General features: G+C 38.2%; 1 protein-coding gene across 2 annotated transcripts in view; it reads left to right on the top strand.

Moving 5' to 3' along the window:
* Positions 1-1,379: 1,379 nt before the first annotated feature.
* adcy3a (adenylate cyclase 3a) overlaps positions 1,380-15,450 on the top strand; it is a 55,904-nt gene continuing 41,833 nt past the window's right edge. The window contains exons 1-2 of one of the 2 annotated variants that reach the window (XM_039651311.2): positions 1,380-3,154; positions 8,763-8,912. In XM_039651311.2, the coding sequence (XP_039507245.2) occupies positions 2,480-3,154; positions 8,763-8,912 (825 nt within the window). In that variant the 5' untranslated portion in view covers positions 1,380-2,479. The remainder of the gene's footprint in view (positions 3,155-8,762; positions 8,913-15,450) is intronic. The other variant, XM_039651310.2, reaches the window with a different exon arrangement.

Below are 15,450 nucleotides of genomic sequence, written 5' to 3'. Positions count from 1 at the left end.
CATGCTTGAGTAGATGATGTGATGCATCTGTGTGTTGATGCCTTCTGTATGCTTTATAAAGGTCCGCTGCCTGACTATTGATCACTTGTTCAATACTGAGTTTCAGTGGAATAATCAATACGACCCCGGGGTGATGTCAGTGGTGTCAGACTGTCAACGTCAGTTTTAACAGTAGCTAAAACATGTTATTTTATGTAATGCTATTGATAAACGTTAAAGCAACCCTTCTTGGACATGTATGGCCCTGTTCGACAGCTAAATACTGGCCCTCAGCTATCCAAACGCACACATTTAGCCCTCACTGCGGTAAAGCAACTTCCCTGTGTGTGTGTGTGTGTGTGTGTGTGAGAGAGAGAGAGAGAGAGAGATCTGGGTATTTATATATTTAATTAAAAACCTTTTTATGTGACTTTATTTTACTTCATATCGTCTCATTCAAAACCAGGCTTTAGTTGATTAAAAATAACACCATAAAACAAAAACAAAATGACTTGGAATAACTAAAAGTAAAATGAAAACAGAAAATACAACAATAAAACTCATTCAAAATAATAATAAAAAAAATACTAATATCTCAATGATTTCAATTGAATGTGTACTTGTGTTTTACGTTTGAATCCTTTTAGCAATATTTTTGTATTATTTACATTTTATTTATGCTGAGTGTTTACAGGTTTATAAATAATTGGATACATGTAAAAAGAACCTAAACAAAGTTTATTTATTTATTTATTTATTTATTTTTGCATTGAATTTATGCTATATTCATAGAAAAATTTGCTGTAGGGGTTGTTGCAAGATGGGCTGAATAATTTTAGCTGTTGACACAGTCTGGCCAATGGCCAATCCTACTATAGAGAAGGTTACGCTCATGAATATTAAACAGGATGGTTGTTTGGACACTCACAAAGATACGTCAGCACAATGAAATGAATATTCTTGTCGCAAGCCGCCGCCATAGTACGATAGAGAAATCTGATTCATTTCAGCGAATCGGTTCGCTCTGAAGGATCAATAAAGAGATTCGATTCAATCGAGTCATCACTGAAAAATATTCCTTAAAGTCTTTTATATATATTTTGTATAAGCATATGCATTATATGCTGTTTATAACTACGTTTCTTGCGTGTTCCTTCCTGAAATTGCTAAATTTAGCATTACGATTTTTAGATAAGCTGTCATTCATTGACATTCTTAGAAATGCCGTCTTTGGAGAAACTCATGCGGGTTTGGAACAACATGAGGGTGAGTAAATGAAGACATTTTCATTTTGGGGTGAACTATCCCTTAAATTTAACTCAAACTTTCCCCATTAGAATGATTCGCTAAAGCTTAGAGAATCGGTTCATATGATTCATTAAAAAGAACCGGTTCAAAACAACGGTTCATCCACGAATCGGACATGATGTTCGCTTGCATCTAGAAAGTGAGGACGACTGAATCTCCGTATATGTACACAGACTCAATGAAAACTGTCAGGTCTGGTCTATCAGGGCAGGAGAACTGAAGACTGAGGCAATATCTTCTGTTTTCATCCTTCAAACGGAAAGTCGGATGATTATTGGTGACTTTTGGTGGGGGGGAAAGCCTTCGAGTCAAGCATACGGTGATTTTCCTGCGTTTCACGGGTGATTTTGTGATTGATCTGTGCCACACTTTACATCTTCGAAGGACTGTGTAATGTTATACGTGGATATGTTACGGATAAAGGCAGCGCTGCGAGATAAATAAATCCACGTTTTCGTCACTGAACATCTGGGAAAATCCCGTTTGCACGTCTTGGTGAAAATGTCAGGATATGTACCATTTCTTAGCATAACAGAAGACGGCAGCGGCGTATTGTGAAATGCATTTCCATATTTCGGGAGCGCAACATGTATTTCCTGCGTGAATCCTGATAATGCACAGGAAGAAGAGAAATGCATTATAATAACAGACTGTATCTGGCCACAATACGCACTCCGAGCACGATCACGTCTGTTCTGTCCATTTAAGCCTTTTTATTCTCCTTATCACAGGGTGTCATGTCGATCTGGGGCGAAACATCTCGTTCAATGGTCGTATCTCTTGCTTCCTGATGTTCTTCATCCATGCGAGGATTCACCATGGAAACCCACAGTGAGCGCTGGTGGACACCGAGACTGGATCCTGGATCGGGAACAGAGAGTCTCATGGATGTGTAAACGGCTTCCTTTTTTTGTCGCCAACTTGCTGGGCCCTGTCTTTGCAGACATCAGGAAAAACAAAAGGCGTGTAGCTTCTCGAAGTGACAAAGCGCCAATGCCACGAACATGCATGCAAGATCTAAACATGCGCCATGACAATCAGGGGGCGACTTCGGATCTGATCTCAGGATTGGACGTTACCCGACACGTTTCAAGCGACCCAAGCGCAATGTTCTTCGAGCGCCGGTTGCATTAAAACCCAAAAGGAGTACTAGCCTAGTTTTCATAGCGTTTCTCACAATCCAACGCCCAGAATGCCTCGAAACCGGGCTTTCTCTGAGCCGGAGTATTCTGCGGAGTATTCGGCGGACTGTTCGGTCACCCTGCCCTCTGACCCGGGACAGGCCGTGGGACGCACACACGAGGTGACCGTACGCAGCTCCGGCTGCTGCCTGTGTCTCCCGCGGTTCATGCGTTTAACTTTCGCTCCAGACTCTCTGGAGAACCTCTACCAGACGTATTTCCGGCGGCAGCGGCACGAGACCCTGCTGGTGCTGGTGGTGTTCGCCGCCCTGTTCGACTGCTACGTCATCGTGATGTGCACCGTGCTTTACTCCAGCGATAAGCTGGCGTCTGTGGTCGTGGCGTCGGTGGGACTGCTGGCAGACGTGCTCTTGTACGTGTTGTGCCGGTTCGGTCTCCTCCCCGACCGCGTGACCCGCCGCCTGGTGCCCTACGCCTTATGGGTGCTCATAGCGGCCCAGATCTTCTGTTACCTCGGACTGAACTTTGCCCGCTTCCATCAGCCCAGTGATACTGTAGGCTGGCAGGCCTTCTTTAGCTTCTCCTTCTTTCTGACGCTGCCGCTGAGACTGACCCCTATAGTTCTGATCACGTCGGTGTCCTGTGGCGTACACACACTGGTCCTCGGCGTCACCATTGCCCAGCAGCAGCAAGAGGACATTCAGGGGGCGGCTCTCGGAAGACAGGTGAGAAAAATGATGGAGAGGAGGAGCGAGAGATGGCAGGAGTCTCTTAAAATCAAAGGTTCTTTATTGGAACCGATGGTTCCGTGAAGAACCTTTAACATCCATGGAATCTTTCCATTCCAAATAGGGTTCAAAAGGAGATTTTCACAGTGATGCCATTGAAGAACCATTTTTGGTTCTCTAAATAACATTTGAGTCAACAGCACAGTTTACCATTTTTAAAAAAAAGTCTCTAAAAAAACCTTTTCCACTACACTTCATAAAGTTTTGACACCAAAATACTTTTTTGGGGGATCGATGGTTCTGTGAAGAACCTTGTAGCATCTATTGAATCTTTCCATTCCACGAAAAGAGTAAACTCTCTAAAAAATTGATGCTATAGAAGAATCTTTTTTGGTTCCCCAAATAACCTTTGAGTCAACAGCACAATTTAAAGAACCATTTAAAAAAAAAGCCATTTCCACTACACTTAATAAAGCTTTGACACCAAAAATACTTTTTTGGGGGGGTCAATGGTTCCGTGAAGAACCTTTAAAATCCATTGAATCTTTCCATTCCACGAAAAGATTATACTTTCTAAAAAAGGAGGTTTTCACAGTGATGCCATTGAAGAACCATTTTTGGTTCCCCAAATAACCTCTGAGTCAACAGCACAATTTAAAGAACCATTTAAAAAAAAAGCCTTTTCCACTACACTTAATAAAGTTTCGACACCAAAAATACTTTTTTTGGGGAACAGTGGTTCCGTGAAGAACCTTTAACTTCCATAGAATCTTTCCATTCCACGAAAAGATACTCTCTAAAAAAGTGATGATATAGATTAGAAGAACCTTTTTTGGTTCCCCAAAGAACCTTTTACCCCTTTTCCACCCAAAAAGAACTGGTTCGGAACTGGTGCTGGTTCAAAGTTGGTTCGGAGTTGGTTCAACTTGCGAACCTTTTCAGAACCTGTTTGTTTTTCCACTGACTAGAGCGCCCAGGGAACGACGTCGTTACGTCACTGTGTACGTCGCTAGAAACGCTTGCAAGTACGTTACTTTTTGATTTGTTATTATACCAAGAAGGCTTTAAAAACAATTGAAATATCTAAGTCTTTTAATCTTTTCGTTTTTGATATGTAATCTTTTCTGATAAGTTATGTACCCCGGTCTTGTGTCTTTTTTTCTTTCCATTTATTTGTTCTATATCGTGACTCCATCGTGTTTCCAGTTTTCCCGGCCGAGAACCGGTTCTTTGGCTGTCAAAACACAAAGAACTGGTTCGCGCGCAGGCACCGGCTCCGAACCGGCTCTCAAAATGCTTTGGTGGAAAAGGGGCTGAGAGTCAACAGTACAATTTAAAGAAGTCCACAAAGTCTCTAAAACACTTTTCTCCACTACACCAAATATAGTTTTGACACCATCCATGGAATCTTTTCTTTTAAGAAATATTCAATGAAAGGTTCTTTGTGGGCACCACAATTGTTCTTCTACACTCTCAAAACAAAATGTATTGGGTCGATGGTTCTGTGAAGAACCTTTAACATCCATTGAATCTTTCCATTCTGCAAAAGACTCGTTATACTCTCTTTAAAAGGAGGTTTTCACAGTGATGCTATTGAAGAACCATTTTTGGTTCCCCAAAGAACCTTTGAGCCAACAGTACAATTTAAAGAACCTTTTTTTTAAAGTGTAAAGTCCACAACGTCTCTAAAAAAACCCTTTTGCTCTACACTTAATTTGGTGTTTCCTCTACACCAGTTTTTCCTTTTAAGAAATATTCGCTAAAAAGGTTATCTGTGGGCGCCACAATTGTTCTTCTACAATACATTTTCTTGGGATCAGTGTACCTTTCAGTGAACAGAACCATTTTTTGTCGTAGTGTGAGGTCTACAAAGATCTAAATAACCTTTTCCCACTAGACGAAATAAAGTTCCTTTACTGGCATTGATACCTTTAACATTGAATTATTTTCCTTATAAGAAATATTCACTGAAAAGTTTTTTATGGGACCTGAAATTTTTCTTCTTCACTATAAAAATAAATGTTCTTGATCAGTGGTTCAATGAAGAACCTTTAACATCCAGGGAAACTTTTCATTCCACAAAATGTTCTTTATATTGGAAAAAATGGACACTATATGTGGTTACACTTTATTTTAAGGTGTCATTGTTACAGTGCAATTATATATTTAAGTAATGAGTAATATTAATTAACTACATGTACTTACTATAGGGTTAGGGTAGGATCAGGGTTTGTTTGAGGGTTAGTTCCATAATTATGCATAATTTACTGTTATTACTATGTTAAGGACATGTAATATATGTAACAAGTATGTATGTAGTCTAACCATTGCCCTAAACAATGCTGGGTTGTTTTAACCCAAATTTGGGTCAAATATGGACAAAACTCAAGTGTTGGGTTAAAAATGTAATTTAAAATTTGAACCAAACTTCAACTTTAACTTTCAACTGTACATTTTTTAAAATACATTTTTAACCCAACATTTGGGTTTGTCCATATTTGACCCAAATTTGTGTTAAAACAACACAGCATTTTTTAGAATGTAGTAAGTAGTTAATTAATAGTTTGAGTAAGTACAATGTAATTACTGTAACTTAACCTGAAAATAGTGTAACCAAAAAAAGTTTTTTTAAATGTTCTTCACACTAAGAAAAACATGCTGAAACATGCAGATTCTTTGGGAAAGCCAAAATGGTTCTTCGATGGCATGGCATCACTGTGAAAACCCTTCGGGAACCTTTATTTTTAAGAGTGTAAATGAAGCTCAGCTCCTTCTGAGGATTCTGATCAAAGTCTGATTCATCTGGTGTTAAAACCTGAGAAACTCAAAGACTCAGTGTCAGTGACAACAATACAATCTTAATCAAACACATACATTTTAGTATATATATAAAACTGGTACTTACTATATAACACACATTTTCTCTGTTACAAATCCAGTTGCCAATGTTTGTTGAAAGATGTGTTAGTTTATAGATATTCATAGATATAAGGAAGGTCATATAATGTTAACTAACATCTAAGTAAAAAAGAGCAATTAAATTGTTATAGCATTAATTCATCTTTGTAATGTTCTCATTATAGTTTCTGCTAGAATGCCACTAAATAATAATAACAATATTACCTTATGATTTTAATAATGTATTAGTAAATGTTAGAAGTATTATTCATTGTTATTTGATTGAGTAATGTTAACACATGGAATCTTATTGTAAAGTGTTACTAAAACAGATTTGATCAAATTTAGGATGTAATGCATATTGCTAATTTCTAGATGGAATAGTTTTTGGTACTAATTATTTAAGAAATGGTTCACACTAAAAAATACTGGTTTGTTTTAACCCAAATTTGGGTCAAATATGGACAGATCTAACCATTGGATTAAAAATGTAATTTAAAATTAAAGATTCAGAATTATATTGAATTCAATTTTTACTTTATAAATCATCGGATCTCACATGCGAAAATCCCCATATAGTAGTTACCATACACTCAGGTTCTTTATTGACATTGATGGTCCCATAAAAAACATCTATGGAAAACTTCCCATTCCACAAAATATTCTTTATTGTAAAAAAATATTGTTTAGAGTTTAGATTATTAAAACGTTCGTCACAATGAGAAAACCCTGCTACTTTTAAGAACTGATCACTGAAATGCTCTTTAGGGAACCACAATGTTGTTCTTCTATGGCTGCGAAAACCCCTTTTGAAACTTTTATCTTTTATCTTTTAACCAGCAACCAAGAGATGAAGTAGATATAAATATATATATATATATATATATATATATACATATATATATATATATATATATATATATGAAGAGTTCAGATGCAAAAGCCTCTAGTAAATGCCATTTGAAATTTTCTTCTTTAATGATGATTTTTATCAAACTTGTATATTTAAGTTCAGTGATTTCACTTAAATGGCAATGATAATTGCCTATTAATTGCCTTTTAAGTGAAATCACTGAACTTAAATATACAAGTTTGATAAAAATCATCATTAAAGAAGAATATTTCAAATGGCATTTAGAGGCTTTTGCATCTGAACTCTTCATATATATATATATAAATTTAGATACACTTCAAAAAAATGCGGGGTTGTTTTAACCCAGAGTTGGGTCAAAAATGGAGTAACCCAACAGCTGGGTTTGTCCTTATTTGACCCAAATTTGGGTTGAAACAACAACATAATTTTTTAGAGTGTAAGCTGAAGAAAACTACTGGTAATATATAATATATTAATTTCTTTAGTCATGAATATAATAGTGTTACAAAGCCAAAAAATCTTTTTAATGCAATATAATAATAGAATTTAGGTTTTTGGATGAAATATGACTGTGCATGCTTTCATCAGATTCAGGTGATGCATCATAAATATATTTGTGGTTGTTCTATTGATGTGTGCGCGTGTGTCATGCTGTCGGTGTGTGTGGCTCTGCAGTCGTAAGATGGTAGAAGGGGCCAGAAGGGCCGGCAGGTGTCCGGCCGAGATGCTGAGCTCTTCTTACTCAGCAAGACTGCGGCCCCGAGAGACACAGAAAGCAGTTTATTAGAAAGAATACATTACAGAGCAAAAACATCGAGATCAACGCTTCATAGTGGTATTACTGTGCAGTGCAGGTCCCATAGACTGAATCTCACAAAATGTCCGGGTCATTTCACCCTAAAATCAAAAGAAAAACATAATGCATATTTTGGAATCACATTATCATGTGTTTGTTTGTGTGTGTTTTGTGCAAATTCTTATTACTGGAAGGTAAACATTTTTTTGGATATTTTACATTTTAAAATATTTATACATCATGGTAGTCATTTACTTAGTTCTTGACAGTAGGGATGGGCAATGATTAATCGCGATTAATCGCATCCAAAATAAAAGTTTATGTTTACATAATATATGTGTGTGTAGTGTGTATAATTAATTTGTATATATAAATACACACACATGCATGTATATATTTAAGAAATATTTGCATGTATATACTTTATATATATTTATAGTATACATAATTAATATTATATAAAATATAAATATTTGATATATTAATAGCACATTTTTCTTAAATATACACATACATGTGTGGGTATTTATACATACAAATTAATTATACACACCACACACACACATATATTATGTAAGCACAAACTTTTATTTTGGATGCGATTAATCGCGATTAATCGTTGCCCATCCCTACTTGACAGTAATTTCAATCCCTTTGTTTATTGTTTTCATGTAAATTATTTATGTTTACTAATCATATAAACTGGTCAGTATTTGGAAAAACTGTTTTCAACATTGATAATAATCATAAATGTTTCTTGAGCATATTAGAGTGATTTCTGAAGGATCATGTGACACTGAAGACTGGAGTAATGATGCTGAAAATACAGCTTTGATCACAGGAATATAAATTACATTTGAAATATATTACAATAGAAAACAGTTATATATTTTCAGACTTTTAAAAACACAAAAATTCCAAACTTTTGGCCGTATGCATAAATACATAGCTTATATAATACAGCTTAGACTCTAAGTCAAGAAGTGTTGTGCAAGAACACTGGATGCGTGTCATGATTGTGTTGTTCTGTCTTGCAGCTGCTGGCCAACATTGTGATCTACTTATGTGCCATCACAGTGGGCGTCATGTCGTATTACATGGCCGACCGCAAACACCGCAAGGCCTTTCTCGAGGCCCGGCAGTCGCTGGAGGTGAAGCTCAACCTGGAGGAGCAAAGTCAGCAGCAGGTGAGAGAAACATCACAAACCCAGGAGGAGCATGGGAATGTTCTCATGCTGAGCGGTCGGTTCCTGTCGGAGAGATGCTCATCTGATGAGCTAAGCAGCATTTCCTGTTTTGCTTATTTGCAACGGCACAAATTCAGTTTTATTTCAATTAATCATGAGCACTATTCCTGGTCTTATGATTCAGTCTCGTTAGCAAAATTTCTGAGATATTTCTCAAGGATAAAGGTATATCAATAGTGTAGCGGTGGATGAGAGTTCTTCAAACCAAGCAGTTTTTTGTTGGTCAATTATGAAGGTAAAAGAGTAGCAATACTCGAGAGCACGTAGATGTGAACTTGAGAACTTATGGGTACACGAACATTTACACTCGCAGCTCTGATGTGAAAAATCTGAAGTTGAATGTTGAAATTTGCTCTTGCAGACGATAGTCACAAACCTGTATTCTGAATCTGAAGCTGCAGACAAGCAGTCACAAATGTGTAAAATGCCATTCACAAAAATACAATGACAGTCACAAACATCTAAAATACACTCACCTAAAGAATTCTATAGAAATGTTGGCCCATATTGATAGGATAGCATCTTGCAGTTGATGGAGATTTGTGGGATGCACATCCAGGGCACGAAGCTCCCGTTCCACCACATCCCAAAGATGCTCTATTGGGTTGAGATCTGGTGACTGTGGGGCCATTTTAGTACAGTCAACTCATTGTCATGTTCAAGAAACCAATTTGAAATGATTCGAGCTTTGTGACATGGTGCATTATCCTGCTGGAAGTAGCCATCAGAGGATGGGGACATGGTGGCCATAAAGGGATGGACATGGTCAGAAACAATGCTCAGGTAGGCCGTGGCATTTAAACGATGCCCAACTGGCACTAAGGGGCCTAAAGTGTGCCAAGAAAACCATTACACCACCACCACCAGCCTGCACATTGGAAACAAGGCATGATGATCCATGTTCTCATTCTGTTTACGCCAAATTCTGACTCTGCAAATTGTCGCCTCTTTTTCCTATTTGTAGAGGAGATGAGTGGTACCCGGTGGGGTCTTCTGCTGTTGTAGCCCATCCGCCTCAAGGTTGTGTGTGTTGTGTCTTCTTCACAAATGCTTTGCTGCATACCTCGGTTGTAACGAGTGGTTATTTCAGTCAAAGTTGCTCTTCTATCAGCTTGAATCAGTCGGCCCATTCACCTCTGACCTCTCGCATCAACAAGGCATTTTGGCCCACAGGACTGCCGCATAACTGGATGTTTTTCCCTTTTCACAGCATTCTTTGTAAACCCTAGAAATGGTTGTGTGTGAAAATCCCAGTAACTGAGCAGATTGTGAAATACTCAGACACCAACAACCATGACACACTCAAAATTGCTTAAATCCCCTTTCTTTCCCATTCTGACATTCAGTTTGGAGTTCAGGAGATTGTCTTGACCAGGACCACACCCCTAAATGCATTGAAGCAACTGCCATCTGATTGGTTGATTAGATAATTGCATTAATGAGAAATTGAACAGGTGTTCCTAATAATCCTTTAGGTGAGTGTATATCTGCATTTATTCTTACATTCACATTCGCAATACAACCTCAATTAGTCACTTGCAACTTCTTGAAATTGTCACTGCAAATTCAAATTTCGCGCCTTGACTTGCTACTCTTTTCGCGATATACAAGGTGCAAAACTAACTTGTGCACTTGTAACTCAGTGGCGGCGAGAGCGTGGGTGTTCAAAGGAGCCATTTTATTGGTTGGCGCCTAGCGACTGAAATGAGACTCATATTGTACGCGAAGATGTCATGAAACCCGCCTCCTCGTGGACGATCAGAAACGCTAACAATGCATTGGACTGATTTAAAAGAAATTAATTATATTATCAAACTTAGTAAACACCATACTAATAATGCATACTACAGAAAAGCAGATGAACTTTGTAAAAAATTACCTCAAACTAACATTTAGATATTGATCATATTTATTCTGTCTTTTTGTTGGTCAATGCAGCGAATTTGCATGACAAACTTGAACCTGTTGAATCTGCATGGGGAAATCTTTTGCGCTTCCTGATTGCGTGGATTGCTATTGAAACTAGAATGTACATTTCCAGAAGAAAATGTGAAGTGGTGCTTACAGTGGCAAAACTCGCTGCTCGGTTGCTAGAGTGTGGCACATGATTGCATACGAGACAACAAACACGTCTGTACGATGTTCTGGTGCTGAGATATGGCTTATTCATGTGTTCAGGTGGTTACTAGGGTACTCTATATCAGTGTTTCCCAACCCTGTTCCTGGCGGCACACCAACACTGCGTGTATTCTTTGTAACCCTTATCAAACACACCTGACTCAACCCATCAGCTCATAATCAGGTGGGTTAATGAGCTGATGAGTTGAATCGGGTGTGTTTGATTAGGGAGACAAAGAAAACACGCAGTGTTGGTGTGCCGCCAGGAACAGGGTTGGGAAACACTGCTCTATATGGTTGCTATGGTGTGCTTATACAGTTTATGAGATGATATTTAAAGACTAGTTGACAGTCTAAGTCAAAAAAGCCAAACTCCATCTTTTTACTATTTTTTTTAGCTGAAATATGGCTGGGAAATGTAGTTTTATGGTTGCTAGGGTGCTGGGTGGTTCCTAGGTGGTTGCTAGGGTGCTCTGGGTGGTTGCTCGGGTGTTGCTAGGTGGTTGCTAGGGTATTATGGGTGGTTGCTAAGGTGTTGCTAGGCAGATACTAGGGTAATCTAGGTGGTTGCTAGGTGCTGTTAGGCAGTTGCTAGGGTGTTCTGGGTGGTTGATTTAGTGTAGCTAGGCAGTTGCTAAGGTGTTATGATTGGTTGCTATGGTGTGATTAGGTGGTTGGTAGATGGTTACTATAGAGTTTTTATAGAGTTTTTAGCATGTTCTAGTTATGATTTAACATGTAACTAATTGCTATTAGCATGTAGCTATTCACTGCTAGCATGTTTAGCATGTTGGAAGTGCTGTTTTTCTGCATGAGTCAAAAGAGCCAACCCCCATGTCTCTACGATGTTCTTCTGCACAGATTTCTCAGACAGCAAACTGACATTGAATCAACGTGGAAACGACGTCTCTCATGACATCAAAACAACGTTGATTTTGCTCATCGAATTAACGTTGAACCAACGTCAGACGCGGCATTCTTCAAAGCTAAATGAAAATCGAAAATTGGTTTGCTTTCATAACGTTGAAGCAACGTTGATTTCAAGTTCATTTTCCGTTAGTTTTGAAAGAACGACGCGTCTGACGTTGGTTCAACGTTAATTCGATGAGCAAAACAATGTCAGATCAACGTTGTTTCAATGTCATGTTTCCACGTTGATTCAATGTCAGTTTGCTATCTGGGTTAGGTCTTGCTAAACGGTTGCTAGGGTACTCTGTTTAGTTGCTAGGGAGTGGTTTAGTAGCCACCATTCATGAAATGAAAAAAAATTTAATCGTATTTTCGTATAGAAAACGTAATAACTTTTGTTGATCAGCTGGTTTGTTTTCCTGTGATGTCATGTTAGGTAGCCCCGCCCACAGTGAAATCTCATTGGCCTAAAATCCCAACCGACAAAACTGTATATTAATTACCCTGCCTTCACATGCTATTGGAATTATTTAGGAAATTAGTTTCCTAGTTAAAAATTGGACGCATTTACCAGTTTATTAGTTTGATAAGTTAATTTTGATACCCAAGTTCCTGAGATGGACGGGCCACAAACTTTAAACATGGCGGAGGCGAGAACGATTGTGGCCGTGACTGCTATTCTTTTTCATTTTTTCGATAACCGCTGCATCGATACTTATTAAGTAGGCTAGTGCATATTTTGTCATATGAACAATCATTTGAAGCGTATTGTATGTATTATACACAACAAAAATAGCCTGTATTTGACTGAAATTCCAGAATGGTGATCAAGTTAAGTATAAATACCATGGTGAATGTTTCCCAAGGAGTGGGGTTCCAAAATATAATTTCGGCTTTAATAAGAATTTCCCAATTAATAGGCAAGAATAAGCCTGGTGTCCTACATGGTTCTTCACAATAACGAAGCACTTGAATTGCGACGAGCGCGTAATCACGATATCAGAAGTGAGACGTTGAAAATTTCGATTGGACGTGAAGGCAGCATGAGCATCTGATATGTTCTGATTGGCTGCAACTGTGTGATGTCATACTGGATTTTCAGTTTTGTGTGGGCATAAAATTGCTTCATGTATGTGTACCGATTCAGCAGTCAGTTCATCACTTACAGAGCAAACACTTCCTATTAGCGGAAAGTTGAGAAGGAAAATAGATGCGTATATTTGAGAGAGAGAGAGAGCGCGCAACACAGGCCGATAAGAAGCATATGAGGAGAAACTCCCTGAATACTAATTGAGAAGCAGGGGCTGCTGGGATACGGGGTCTGCAAGCCAATCAAGGAGCATCCGGCTACAGCAGGTTACCATGGCGACCAACCTCCTGAGACAATGTCAGCTGTAATCACACTAGCGACTCCCTCCTCTTGATCCCTTCCAACCTTTATCTTCTTTTATTGTCACACTCTTATGATTATACTGACCTGATATGTTGTCAGCTGCCTCCTCTATTCATGTGTGTGTGTGTGTGTGTGTAGGAGTGGCAGAATGTGTTGGAGGAGAGTGGCAGTGTGTGGGTGTGTGTGCGCTAAAGGGCTCTGCGTTGTCCTGCTTGTCATGTCAGAGTCGCATCACGCGATGCCTCGGGGTGGACTGGAGGCAAAGCCACTCGTGTGATCAGTTGTGAAATATGTTTGGGACTGAAATCCCCTTCTGTGAGTGGACATGTTCACAGGTTGCCCTCTGGTGTATCAGTTCCTGGTCAAGGAACATATTTGACCAATACCTTTTCATTTTTTTGTGTGAGTGTTTTTCCTCCCTCAAGTTTCATCTACATTTTCTTTAGCTTTGAACGGATATGTACCTGTAGGTTTGTTGCTTTTTTGAAGCTATCAAGCTAAGGTTTTGTGGCTTTTACTCCATGTGTGTTTATACATTGTTTGAATTTTAGCGATTCCGGTTCTGCCTAAGTCTTATCAATTCCCAGTTTCAATTTCCGACATGGTTAAAAAGAAGTCAAACTAACATTTAGATTTTGAACGCATTTATTATGTCTTTTTGCGGCTGAATACCATGAATACAAATCAGCAGCCTAAAGAACAACTAACTAATAAACTAGACTGACTAGTATAAATTTCAAACATTATTAAAAGAGCATTTCACGCTTAATCTTTATTGAAAGTGGATCATATAGTGTAGTTGAAATGTAAAATAATTTTTGAATTTGGTGCCCTCTTGACCGAGAAGTTAGAAAATAACCGAAGAGCACATTTGTATGAAAGACTACAAGACCCACAATGCACAGCTCCGCAAGCCACACCCACTAATCCGGAACTGTGCACACATCAGAGAAATCATTCTTTCGCCAACAAGGCTAACGTTAGCTGCCATCAGAGTTTGAAATTCATTTCACGTAAAATTTCTAGTCAACTAACTAATAAACTAGACTGACTTTATTAAAGACAAGTCAGTCATATAAAAAGAACAATAACAAAATTAGCAATAGCACAAATAAATACAAATCATTTGTGAAATCAAATATAAAAGTACTCTTCTTAGTATGTAAGTTTGTTTTTGCCACCGAATAAACCAATTTAAAAGATAATTGTGAGTTGTGAGAATCTCACAATTCTGATTTTTTTTTTCTCAAAATTGCAAGCAATAAAGTCAGAATGACCTTTTTTTATTGTGGCGGAAACAAGCTTCCATAGTTTAGTGTAACAAAGTGCGGTAGAAATAGCGAGAAGGCTGGATCCAAACGCAGTGTGGTTTTATTAACAATACTACAAACTTAGACAGGAACAGGATTCACGGATACAGAAATCACCACCAACTCACAAAGACAGGGCAGAAACACAGGGCTTAAATAATCAAGGACAAACAAGCTAACAAGATAATAAGGGGGCGTTGGGAATAACGGGAAACACCTGGGAGAACTAACAGACGGGAACCACTGATCATGAAAAGACAAGACACAAAACCACATTATGACAGTTTAGTTTTCTTCTCATAAGTAAAATAGAGATGGATCCTTATTAAAGTTACCAAGTTATTCAGTCAAGATCAGTGAGTAATTTCTCAACTGTTTACGTTCACTTAAAACCAATTGACTGTGTATAGGAGGATATTTTAACATCATTTTGTGTGTATTTTTCAATTCAATTCAAGATTCATGCACTAAATGAAAGGTGGCTTTTTGTGTCCAGCACAGAAAACAGCAAACACAGAATTTAAAATCACAATAAAAATGCACACACATTGATAAGTGGAATCGAAATTTTAATTTCATAACAAGTATTCGATACCTGACCATCCAGATTCCAGAATTGGAATCGATTTTAGTCTGTTAATTATGAGGTCATTAGTAGTGGTGAACTACTAAAAGTTGACTAAGACTCTGTCAGGACCACTATGGTCAAATACGATTGACAGTTACCATATAGTTTGGATTGGCGGTA

The sequence above is a fragment of the Pimephales promelas genome, chromosome 12 (genome assembly GCF_988280905.1).
Source record: "Pimephales promelas chromosome 12, fPimPro1.hap1.1, whole genome shotgun sequence".
NCBI classification, from domain to species: domain Eukaryota; kingdom Metazoa; phylum Chordata; class Actinopteri; order Cypriniformes; family Leuciscidae; genus Pimephales; species Pimephales promelas.
Note: the sequence above shows the minus strand (reverse complement) of the source record. Positions and strands in the feature narration are given on the sequence as shown.